Below are 13,297 nucleotides of genomic sequence, written 5' to 3'. Positions count from 1 at the left end.
AGCAGTGCCGGTAACACCAGCCTCCTCAAGACGCAGCAGAAGGATAGGGTGCGAGACGGTGTCAAAGGCAGCGCTTAGATCTAATAGCACAAGCGCTGCCGTTTGTCCCGCGTCAAGCACGGAGCGAAGATGCTCCACCATATAAGTGCCTATGAGCTGCGCTTTGTATCCGTATTGAATATGATAGCTGAGGGCTCGCATTAGCAATTGCACTTTGGAGGGGACAGTGGCTAGCTTGGGTGCCAGTTCACTCCAGGTGGATGAAGGTGAGCCTTAGATGCTCAGGGGGTTTCCAGACCTATTCTAACACACTGACCCACGGTGGCAGGGTGTATATTGTTGCACCACTACCAGTCTTATACAAAATTAAGTTGGAAACTTAGGGTCATATGTATCATCAACCTGATTTGCGATTCTCAAATAACAATGTTTTAGAAATTGCTATTTGAGAATTGCAAATAGGGATGTATGTACAAAATCGCAATTTTTTTGCGATTTCTTAGTATTCCTTAATTGCGATTAGCAAATTGCAAATCACAATTAAGGAATACTTTCCCATTCATTTCTATGGGCCAGGAGGCCCATAGGAATGAATGGGAAGTTATTCTGAATTTGCGATTCGCAATTTGAGAATTGCAAATTGAGAATAATTTCAAGGGTGCAGGGGTGTCCAAAGGACACCCTGTTGCACACCTGAAATCAGCATGGGTGCACATGTGGTGCACATACATGCCCTAAGGGCATGTATGTGCGTCACATGGCACTTTGAAAAATGCAAAAGGGTTCAGTTTTAAAGGAATTTGCAAATTACCACCAACTTGAAGTTGGTGGTAATTTGCGATTCCTTAAGGCAAATTTGCATTTTTTTAATGCTTCATACATTGCATTTAGGGAATCGCAAAATTTGCGATTCCTTAGATGCAATCGCAAAATAAGGAAATGCAAATTTTGAGATTCCTTATTTTGCACGCAGATTTCTTTGATTCATACCATTTTGCACTAATGCGTTCGCAAACGCCGAAATTCTGCGAATTTCGGCTTTTGCGAATACGCATTAGTGCTTGATACATATGGCCCTTAATTACTGTTTCCTAAAGAGACTCATGCAAAATGCTCACCTTTAAAGACCAAAATAACCAAAACTGAAAACCTTTAAAGACCAGCCACCGTTGGTGGTCTTGAATATAGCATATGAACACAGAGATAAGAGAGGCACTTATACAGAGACATCTAAAACACAGTTCTGGGATTAGTCAAAAAGAAGAAGCACGATGACAGGGGCAACACTTTTCAAATGCTGTCGTCAATCCTTTTAATCATAGCATGAATTCATGCAGGCAAATAATGCAACACAGCCAACGCGTTTCACCCCTTGCGGGCTTCTTCAGGGCTTGTAATGGTCCAGTAGGAACTGCAGGGTATTAACCTGAGCATAAAAAGCAAGGTTTCATGTGTAGTCTTGATGTGTATCTCAAACGGTCAATGAGGATAATAACAACGTTGAGGTTTAAGATTGGTAAAATCAGAAAGCGAAGCGCATAATGTGTAGCGCTAGAAAGCAAGGCTCTCTGTAGCCGGCGGAGAATCACTCCCGCGTTCTTTTCAAGTTGAGTTTCCAGACCTACCTGTTGTGCTCATGTTTTTCTGGTGGAGGAGGCACCCACGGGTTCTTGGGCCCCTACTATGGATACCTTCGGTACAGTGACCAGGGGGGTCCCCGGCCTGGACAAAGGGGGCTTTGACTTGGTCTTTGAGCCGCGATGTAGCTGAAGTGGGTTCTTGCGGTTGCTGGCTGTGGGCCAAGCTGATTTCTGGAGGCATGGTTGCTGCACGGCTCTTCTTAGGTCGTCGAAACTGAATTCTTTGGTTCAAGGCAGCCCCCTAAATACTGTATTTACGGAGCGTTTTAGGGGTCTCGAGGTATTAGCCAATGGGCTACTGGCCTTACGGGACTAAACCCTTGGTGCTCTCTCCCTAGGTGGGGGAGTGAGCACACTCTCTAACCCTGATTGGGGGATGCCGCCCATCAGCAAGACGGCAAGCACTGACGAGTGGAATTCACCTCACTTCCCCCACCTGAGGAGTGGAGTTGGCAGAGGTGGGAACACCTCCTGGGCGGGCTAAAGTTTCCCACCTTCTTCCTGCAAAAAGGGGGTGAGTCAGGAAGGGCCTGCTCCTGATAGCAGTAGAGGCTGGGGGTCGCGCCATAAAGACGACAAGGCTTTGAATCTCCCCTGCCACAGGTGGCTCTTCCTGAACTGGGAGAGGTGTGAACACCTCTGCCCAGGAGAGGCCTTGTTTCTCGTCCCTGGGAGTACAGGCTGCCACCCCAACGGTCCAGGAACCTGTCTTGTGGGGACATCCCAGGATTCAGTAAAACCATTATGGCGCTAGTAAACTTGTGAGCAATTTCTAGACCATATACAAAGTATGGCTTTACTGGGCACTTATAATATCTAAGAATGTCCTTAGATGTTATAGGGGCCTGTCTACCCACGCAGATAGACCCTCACATGAGGTATAGTGCACTCCGCCTTAAGGGTGACTTACCAATGCCTCATGTAGAGTTGGGCAGGCATGGCACACAGGGATGTGTGCCATTGTCGACTCTTCACTTTTAACAGCACCAACACACACAGGCTTCAGTGGCAGATGTGCTTGTTTGTAATGAGAGGTCTCTGAGGGTGGCATAATACATGTTGCAGCCCTCAGAGGCCTTTCCCTGGCTACCATGCACTTGGCACCTTAGGTGCCCCTTACAAGGAACTAACAGGTAGGCCAGATTTGTGCCAATTGTGGAAACAATTGTACAGCTTAGGGTAAGAACACAGGCCCTGGGAACCTGATTGGCAGGGTTCCAGGACACACGCTATCAAAGTGCATCAGAAATCTGGCAAAACGTGTGGGGGTACTGCAACAGATCCCACTTTCCTACAGCAGGTCTCAGCCCAACTCTTTAGACACCACCAGGCACTACAGGTTGGTTCCTGGAAGGCAAGCAAGCTTGCTCCTGGGCCTGCCACCACCTGCCTCTATTTCTATTTACTCTGCCTCATTCTGAATCTTACCTTTCAGGAAGTTGAAAGACTGATTGTCGCTGCTTGGATACTGAAGCTGCAGGCCTGGCAGGGGCTCGGCTCTACGCAGGGCCAGTCTCTGCCTTTATTTAATGTAAACTGAGATAAGAAACGGCCAAGATGATGTCTGAGATTATCTCAGCAAGGTGCACACACTGAGTGGAAGCTGCTAACCACTGTTGTTGCTCCACACCCGAGGCCGACATCGAGTTACATGAATATCTCAGTACAACAATCCCGCTGATGTACAAAAACCATCAATCGAAGATTGCAAGCAAAACAATCATTACCCCATTACCCCAGCATTACAAAAGCTAATAAGTCTGGTTTAAATGTTGTTAATATGGATATCGATGCGTTTGTCGACAAAATGAACTATCATCCATATTAATAGAATCACCAGTTCTGAACTTCACATCTACCTCAACACACAAGTGTGTGGTCAGGCAGGCCCTGCGACCTAGGCCCGGGATTACTGATTGATGGGTCACAAATGGGAGGGTGCATAGCTGGCTGACAAATACTTGGGCAGGAAACTCTTGATCAATCCCACAGATAGGCGCAGCGGCATTACAATGGTTAGGGGAAATTGCCCTAGTAAAGCACACATGGCTGGTGGGGGTACGCACTCTTACAAGCATGATAAACTCTGATGCCATATGAGTTAAGAAAATATAGCCAATCAGGGCCTAGCACATGTAGAGATCATGACCTCCCCATGCCGGACACCAGGACATATTCACCACTGGACACACTATGTCCACCGAGGTCAAGACAGACCTATAGTAACCATTGACCATTAATTTATGACCCTAAAGGCAGCAACCAATATCCCTCACCATATATGGTACACAGGAAACCTTTTATTTCCGCTGTAATAGTTTATTTAAAGAAACCTTAAACTCGATGTAAATGGAGACAGTCCTCAGGTCTGTTTAATTAAGAACTGTTCCTGTTTGCCAAACACCTCTTGCCTTCTGTTTTTTAAGGAAATCCAATTCAAGCAACAGTGTGACAGTGCCTACAAACACAGGCAAGCAAACACGTTTTCATGCGATAACACATTAAAGTCAGACCTTTTTGTGATCGTTTCATTGGTGTTGATGTTATTAGTGGTGGTTTTGGTGATGAGGGCGTAACGTTGCTGAGGTAGTGGTGGTATTGTGGAGGTGGTATTGGTGTTAATAGTTGTGGTTTTGGTGGTGAGGATGTAACGTTGCTGGTGGTATTGTGGAGGTGGTATTAGTGTTGGTGTTATTAGTTGTGGTTTTGGTGGTGAGGATATCACGTTGCTGGTGGTATTGTGGAGGTGGTATTGGTGTCAGTGTTACAATTAGTGGTTTTGGTGTTGAGGCTATAACGTTGCTGGTGGTATTGTGGAGGTGGTATTGGTGTCTGTGTTACTAGTAGTGGTTTTGGTGGTGAGGATATATAACGTTGCTGGTGGTATTGTGGCGGTGGTATTGGTGTCGGTGTTACTAGTGGTGGTTTTGGTTGTGAGGTTATAACGTTGCTGGTGGTATTGGTGTCAGTGTTACTAGTGGTGGTTTTGGTGGTGAGGATATAACGTTTCTGGTGGTGTTTTGGAGGTGGTATTGGTGTTGTGTTACTAGTGGTGGTTTTGGTGGTGAGGATATAACGTTGCTGGTGGTGTTGTGGAGGTGGTATTGGTGTCGGTGTTACTAGTGGTGGTTTTGGTGGTGAGGATATAACGTTGCTGGTGGTGTTGTGGAGGTGGTATTGGTGTCGGTTTTACTAGTAGTGGTTTTGGTGGTGAGGATATAACGTTGCTGGTGGTGTTGTGGAGGTGGTATTGGTGTCTGTCTTACTAGTATTGGTTTTGGTGGTGAGGATATAACGTTGCTGGTGGTATAGTGGAGGTAGTATTGGTGTCGGTGTTACTAGTAGTGGTTTTGGTGGTGAGGATATAACGCTGCTAGTGGTATTGTGGAGGTGGTACTGGTGTCGGTGTTACTAGTAGTGGTTTTGGTGGTGAGGATATAACGTTACTAGTGGTATTGTGGAGGTGGTATTGGTGTCGGTGTTACTAGTGGTGGTTTTGATGGTGAGGATATAACGTTGCTGGTGGTATTGTGGAGGTGGTATTGGTGTCGATGTTACTAGTAGTGGTTTTGGTGGTGAGGATATATAACGTTGCTGGTGGTATTGTGGCGGTGGTATTGGTGTCGGTGTTACTAGTGGTGGTTTTGGTTGTGAGTTTATAACGTTGCTGGTGGTATTGGTGTCAGTGTTACTAGTGGTGGTTTTGGTGGTGAGGATATAACGTTTCTGGTGGTGTTTTGGAGGTGGTATTGGTGTCGGTGTTACTAGTGGTGGTTTTGGTGGTGAGGATATAACATTGCTGGTGGTGTTGTGGAGGTGGTATTGGTGTCGGTGTTACTAGTGGTGGTTTTGGTGGTGAGGATATAACATTGCTGGTGGTGTTGTGGATGTTGTATTGGTGTCTCTGTTACTAGTAGTGGTTTTGGTGGTGAGGATATAACGTTGCTGGCGGTATTGTGGAGGTGGTATTGATGTCGGTGTTACTAGTGGTGGTTTTGATGGTGAGGATATAACGTTGCTGGTGGTATTGTGGAGGTGGTATTGGTGTCGGTGTTACTAGTGGTGGTTTTGGTGTTGAGGATATAACGTTGCTGGTGGTATTGTGGAGGTGGTATTGGTGTCGGTGTTACTAGTGGTGGTTTTGATGGTGAGGATATAACGTTGCTGGTGGTATTGTGGAGGTGGTATTGGTGTCGGTGTTATTAGTGGTGGTTTCGGTGGTGAGGCTATAACGTTGCTGGTGGTATTGTGGAGGTGGTATTGTTGTCGGTGTTACCAGTAATGGTTTTGGTGGTGATAATATAACGTTGCTGGTGGTGTTGTGGCGGTGGTATTGGTGTTGGTGTTACTAGTAGTGGTTTTGGAGGGGAGGATATAATGTTGCTGGTGGTATTGTGGAGGTGGTATTGCTGTCGATGTTACTAGTAGTGGTTTTGGTGGTGACGATATAACGTTGCTGGTGGTATTGGTGTTGATGTGCTAATTGTTTTTGCAATATTCTGTTGATGTGGTTTGGAGTGCTATTGGGGGTGTTGATACTGATGATGGTATTGGTAAGGGTGTTGGAATTACTAATAGATTTATTACTATTGGTGGTGATGGTATTTGTGCTTGTGGTATTAGCGATGGTGGTGTGGCACTGGTGGTGCTGCGGTATTAATGAAGGTGGCAGTGTGTTATTAGTGGTTGTATATCATTGGTTGTGGTGTTGCTGGGAGTAGTGTTAGTAGTCATGTGGTGTTGGTGGTAATATTTGCTGAGGTATTGGTGAGGTGGTGGCATTGGTGGTATCTGTGTTGCTGTTGATGTTATTGGTGATTTAATTGGTCGAATTGTTAGTAGTATCACAAGCAATCAAGTAAGAATTCTAGGTGATGATTAAGGGTGCTTTTTAGATGTAAAACAGTCCCTCATGCATTACAATTACAACACTGCCTAGGAAGTGTAGAGAGAAATGCTCCTCTGGGCAGGGTCAAAGCCCTCTTTATGTGCACTTTAAATAGTGCGCAGGTAGGGGGCCCCAGAAGAGGGGGTCCAGGTGGGGTGGAGCACGGAGGCCAGTGAAGAGGGGCGGGGGGGTCAGGTGTTAGGAAGTGGAACAGAGCCGGAGGCCACCAAATCCCTGCCAGGGGCCGCCATGCAAATATGTGTCCATCCTCAGAGGATTATTATATTAAGGATATATATTGGCGTGGCGGCCCCAGGGGTTTGGTGGCCCTGTGCAGGTGCACAGCTTGCACATGCCTAAGGCCGCCCCTGCTCCCCCTTCCCATAGTGAATGGCTCTCAAGGATGTACCAGACAGCCTCCTAGGAGTGGGTCAAATATTACCTACAGGATAAGACAGAGACCTTCCATCTCACCTGAGCGCCTCTCCTCTGGGACAAAGCACACAAGCCCTGAATTAAGGGCGCCCCTGTCCCCAAAAGGATAACCAGATATTATATCGCACGGACCCTGCCCTTGCGATCCCATCTGATCATGATCCTTGAGGCTACGTGCCTACTTCCTCCACTTTCCTATCCGGCTCCCACTTTTTTCCCTTCTCCTTTCTACTTTACCTCTCCTCTCCTTTCTTTTTCCTCTTTCCCTTTTCTCTCTGCTTTCTCTGCCACTTCCCCCCTAGCGTGTGGATGTGAGTATGGATTCTCTGTTTGCTTTCCCTCTATACGTTTCTTTTTGTCATGTTACAAGCCAGTGGAGCTTCTGGAGGAGCCCGGTGGCAGAACAACATTTTGGGAGAGAGAAAAGCAGCCTCGCAGCAGCATTCTAGGCAATCAGAAGTCTTTTCATGACTGCTTTGTTGGCTCCTAGGTACAGGACATGGCAATAGTCTATATGGGACAGGATTAGGTCTTAAACAAAGGTCTGTCTAGTTTGGGAGTCAGAAAAGGCAACAATGAGTTTAAGGCTTCTCAAAAGACCAAAGCAGGTACCTGTCAGCGATTTGGCTTGGGCCTCGTAGGCAAGAGTGTCGTCCATCCATACTCCTAGGTTCTTAACAACTGGTTTGGGCTTGGGGTGGTCTGAGACTGACTGGCCACCAATGATCTCCCCAAGTGTGAGTGGGCCCGATTGAAAAAATCCTAAACTACCTATGATTTTGGTATTCACAGAAGGCACTTACTCATTTTGGTATTCACAGAAGGCGCTTATTCATTTCGGTAGTCACAGAAGTTAGGAGTCCTTCTGTGAATACCGAGAGTCTTAAAGTTAGGATTTTTCTCAATTTAAGAGTAGTAAAGTTAGGACTCCTAACTTTAGGACTCCTAAATGCCTTCTGTGAATACCGAAAGTCATAAAGTTAGGATTTTTCTCAGTTTAGGGGTAGTAAAGTTAGGACTCCTAACTTTAGGACTCCTAAATGCCTTCTGTGAATACCGAAAGTCTTAAAGTTAGGATTTTTCTCAGTTTAGGAGTAGTAAATTTAGGACTCCTAACTTTAGGACTCCTAAACTGAGAAAAATCCTAACTTTAAGACTTTCTGTATTCACAGAAGGCATTTAGGAGTCCTAAAGTTAGGACTCCTAACTTCTGTGAATACCGAAATGAGTAAGTGCCTTCTGTGAATACCGAAATAAGTAAGTGACTTCTGTGAATACCAAAATGGTAGTAAGTTTAGGATTTTGTCTTAAGTTAGTTCTGTGAATCCAGCCCAGTGTGTTTGTCTAACAGAAGTATTTCAGTTGTGTCGGCATTTCGTTTTAATCGATTCTAATTCATCCTCTTAGCATCAGTAAGCATTCCATTCCGAAAATTGCCCATGTCTCGGTTTGCGTTCTCTGAAAGTGAAAAGGTGAGATGAATATCGTTGTGTACGATACCAATGAGAGCTTAAAAGATTTTACAGCGTGGACAAGAGGATGGATGTGAACATTAAATAAGGTAGGACTCAACGAGGAGCCCTGGGGGGCTCCATATTTCTGGGATTGTTGGTAGGACGCAAATGGGGGTGAAATGACCTCAAATGAGTTCACGCTCAAAAAAGAGGAAAATCCGGTCAGGGCTGACCCTCATATCCCAAAATCATGTAGGCGCTGCAGTAGTACTGTATGTGACGCCGTTCCGAACGCGATGCTTCGATCCAGCTGGATTAGAGCCAATAAACTGCCCTCATCCAGGGCACTGCAGAGTTTTCTCTGATAGTACTAGCAGTGCAGAGTCGGTTCGATGGGCAGGCCTAAAGTCATTTTGGGACAAAGTAAAAATGTTTTTTTTCCAGGAACTCCGGGCCCGATTCACAGAACGAACTGAAGACAAAATCCTACACTTACTACCATTTAGCTATTCACAGAAGGCACTTACTCATTTCGGTATTCACAGAAGGCACTTACTCATTTTGGTATTCACAGAAGGCACTTACTCATTTCGGTATTCACAGAAGGCACTTACTCATTTCGGTATTCACAGAAGTTAGGAGTCCTAACTTTAGGACTCCTAAATGCCTTCTGTGAATACCGAAAGTCTTAAAGTTTGGATTTTTCTCAGTTTAGGAGTAGTAAAATTAGTAAAGCTAGTACTCCTAACTTTAGGACTCCTAAATGCCTTCTATGAATACCAAAAGTCTTAAAGTTTGGATTTTTCTCAGTTTAGGAGTCCTAAAGTTAGGAGTCCTAACTTTACTACTCCTAAATTGAGAAAATCCTAACTTTAAGACTTTCGGTATTCACAGAAGGCATTAAGGAGTCCTAAAGTTAGGACTCCTAACTCCTGTGAATACCGAAATGAGTAAGTGCCTTCTGTGAATACCAAAATGAGTAAGTGCCTACTGTGAATACCAAAATGAGTAAGTGCCCTCTGTGAATACCAAACTGAGTAAGTGCCTTCTGTGAATACTAAAATGAGTAAGTGCCTTCTGTGAATACCAAAATGGTAGTAAGTTCAGGATTTTGTCTTAAGTTAGTTCTGTGAATCAGGGCCATTGTTAATAAACTGTTGACAGGTTTCTCTGTTATCTTGGTAAAAAAAATTAGAAGAGAGATAGGGCGATAATTTTCTGGCTTTGGCGGGTCCAAGGAAGGTTTTTTCAGCAGAGGGATAACTTAGGCATGCTTGCAGACACAATGTACCGAAGCAGAGGTTAGGGAGAGAATAATGACTTCTAGAAAGAATGGGAGTATAAGATCTTGGAGTTTTAGGATAAGGTCGGGTCTAATAGGGTCATCGAGACAGCCAGATATGACTTGTATGCATAGGGCTTGTGGAGAGGCAGGACTGAGTATGGGCAGAGCACTCAGTATGGTCCTAGGCCTAAGGGCCTCTGGCCGAGTGGTACTGTCCGTCAGATCTAAAGTCAAATTGAGGAGAAATGTGGGCAGATATCCTCGATTTCACCGATAAAGGGATCTGCTGGCTTGTCGCCGTGTTCTACCGAGGCTTCCATAGGCTCAGCCGATAGAGGTTATGTTATGTTATGTTAAATGTATTTTATATAGCGCATAATCACCTTCGGGCCTCTAAGCGCTTTTAGAGAGAGTGACCAGAATCACTGATGCTTACTGGTAACACACGGCAGCAAAAAATGACACTGTGACTTCATTAAGCTGTTGACCAAGTTAAAAATGTCTTTGGTGGTATTGAATGAATGAATGAATACTTTATTGTATGATTACCTAAAACCATTTACAAAAGCAATTCATATTGCTATCATAGTTAAAACAGTAAGTTGATTAAAAAAAGAGCATTGAAAATGTGGAGGGATTTAAAAGAGAAGAAAAAACATCTAGAGACATATATGTCTTTGGTGATATTGGTACTATTGCGTATTTTATTGGAGAAAAACTCAACCCTAGGCTTCATCATTAATTTGCGATAGGATTTCACAGCTGACCTATAATGGGCGTTTGCAGAGGAATCATAGGTTTTCCTCCAGGCCCGCTCAAGCCCTTTACAGTGTTTTTTAGCAGCTACAAGGGTCTCATTGACCTATGGGGCAGCAGCTTTCTTTTTGGCTGGACCCTGGTGAGTGAGTTTGTGAACGAGTGTGTTTCCAAGGGGAAACTCTTTACCCCTACTGCTTAGTAGTGCCCTGTTCCCTTTGGTTGTGGGGCACATCTCTAGTGGAATTACTAAGAGCTGGGGTAAGCCATGATTGTAGCATGGTATCGGCAGCCTGCACGTTGGACGCCAGCTGTGGACAGCTGACCTCAATAAATGCACTAGCCTCAAGTAAATCTAATTTCTGCCATGAGGGTTGTGTCTGCGGTCCTGTTGTGTCATGTGGATGGACATGGGGACCATGTAGTGGTCAGTCCAGGACATCCTATCGCCCTCCTTGGTAATATGCCCCCAGGTTAGACAGGGCCTATCGTTGCTTTGCATACAATGGCTCCCGCCTCCCCTAACGTTGGCTCTCCTGTAGTTCTTGAAATTGTAACCTGGAGAGACTGCTAATGCTGACTGCCCAGTCAGTGAGAAACAGCATGGGCCCGATTCACAGAACTAACTCCTAAACTTACTACCATTTCGGTATTCACAGAAGGCACTTACTCATTTCGGTATTCACAGAAGTTAGGAGTCCTAACTTTAGGGCTCCTAAATGCCTTCTGTGAATACCAAAAGTCTTAAAGTTAGGATTTTTGTCAGTTTAGGAGGAGTAAAGTTAGGACTCCTAACTTTTGTGAATACTGAAATGAGTAAGTGCCATCTGTGAATACGAAAATGGTAGTAAGTTTAGGATTTTTTCTTAAGTTAGTTCTGTGAATCGGGCCCTATAACAGCCGAGTGATCCTGGATAAAATCAACAATGTGAGTGTGGTGGTGAACCAGAGAGTGGTAGTTGATTCTGAATAATTGGAAGGAGGTGGGGTGTGAGTCGATGTGTGTAGTTGATGCTGCTGTAGCACCGAGGGTACTTGGTTTGGGCCCGCAGATATTGAATCTGAATGGTTCCTCCTTCACATCCCACTAGTGCAGAGCGCTATGATGTGGAGACTGCTTTAGAGAGAGAAGCTTAAGTAGGGACTAAACTAACCTGTTTGATTTGGAAGGGGCACGGTTCCTGGTGCCATGGTGGCGTCCAGACGAGCTTGCCTTTGGTGTGCTTTTGGCGGGCTAGCGTCACGATAGTTGCGCGTGTCTGCTGTGTCCGCGCATCGTGTCTCATTTTATGCTCAATTTCTTGATTCGAAATGTGAATGAGGCGGTAACTAGACCACTAACCTTATTTACACTGACGGCCTCACTAAGATGGCCGACCACGCTTCCACAAACCCACCAATAAAGTGCATAGTGGATGAAGTTCGGTTACTACCCTTGCAAATAAAAAAAAAAAGCTTATGTATTTTTAAAATTCTAAAAACTTTGCAATTTAGTGTGGTAAAGCTACAATGTAGAACAACCCCACCCATAACCAGTCTACCCATCATTGGAGTGGTGTGGTTACTCTACAGTGTAGAGCAAACCCACTCATCAGCTGGATAGTGTTGTGAGTCTACAGTGGCTAGTCAACTCACCCTTCACCGGGGCAGTGTGGTAAATCCACAGTTTAGAGCTAGTCTACCCATCACCAGGGCAGTGTGGTAAATCTACAGTGTAAGACAAACCCACCCACCACTGGGGTAGTGTATTAAATCTTCAGTGTAGAGGCCACCCACCCTTCACCGGGACAGTGTGGCAAACCCACAGTTTAGATCTAACTCACCATTCACCGGGGCAGTGTGGTAAATTCACAGTGTGGAGCCGTCCTGCCCATTACTGGGGTGGAGTGGTAAACCTACAATGTAGACCAAATCCACCCAGCTCAAAGTTACCTAGCCTGCACATTGACACAATTCTACCGCAGCACCTGACTGGTAGGCGGAGCGTGCACATTGACGCAGCTCTACCACAGCAAGTGCCTGCTGTGCGGAGCGTGCACATTGACACAGTTCTACCACAGCATGATCCTGATATGCAGAACCTGCACATTGACGCAGGTCTACCACAGCACGCGCCTGAAATACAGAACCTGCACATTGACGCAGGTCTACCACAGCACGCGCCTGATATGCAGAACCTGCACATTGACGCAGGTCTACCACAGCACGCGCCTGATATGCAGAACCTGCACATTGACGCAGGTCTACCACAGCACGCCGTATTGAGTTGGAATGTTCTCTGCTTGAATGTGTCAATCTGTTTCATAAATTTCCTGCGGCTTCTTCTTGGGAGGGTGGAGCCTGTCATTGGAGCACTCCCACTGATACTTGTTCTGGTTCTCTCTCTGGCCTGGTGCAGGTGCTGCGGTGCAGGACAGCAGCCTAGAGGAGCTGCTCACCTTCGACGACCTCTTTCTGGAGTATTTCAACACCTTCCTCGCTCTGCCGGTGAGTAACACGTTGTAAGACAGTCTCCATCTTTAACTGGTGAGTAACGCGTTGTAAGACAGTGTCCATCTTGAATTGATGAGTAACAAGTTGTAAGACAGACTTCACCTTGAACTTGTGAGTAACACATTGTAAGACAGTCACCATCTTGAACTTGTGAGTAACGTGTGAGACAGTCTCCATCTTGAATTTGTGAGTAACGTGTTGTAAGACAGTCTCCATCTTGAACTTGTGAGTAACGTGTTGTAAGACAGTCTCCATCTTGAATTGGTGAGTAACGCCTTGTAAGACAATCGCCCTCTTGAACTTGTGAGTAATGCGTTGTAAGACAGTCTCCATCTTGAATTGGTGA

General features: G+C 45.4%; 1 protein-coding gene across 1 annotated transcript in view; it reads left to right on the top strand.

The window, feature by feature from the left end:
* Positions 1-13,297, top strand: part of LOC144822618 (uncharacterized) — a 327,297-nt gene that overhangs the window by 22,957 nt on the left and 291,043 nt on the right. Inside the window, exon 2 of the mRNA XM_078680351.1 lies at positions 12,857-12,945. Within this exon, the coding sequence (XP_078536477.1) occupies positions 12,857-12,945 (89 nt within the window). The remainder of the gene's footprint in view (positions 1-12,856; positions 12,946-13,297) is intronic.

This window comes from Lissotriton helveticus, chromosome 3_1 (genome assembly GCF_964261635.1).
Source record: "Lissotriton helveticus chromosome 3_1, aLisHel1.1, whole genome shotgun sequence".
Classification (NCBI taxonomy): domain Eukaryota; kingdom Metazoa; phylum Chordata; class Amphibia; order Caudata; family Salamandridae; genus Lissotriton; species Lissotriton helveticus.
Note: the sequence above shows the minus strand (reverse complement) of the source record. Positions and strands in the feature narration are given on the sequence as shown.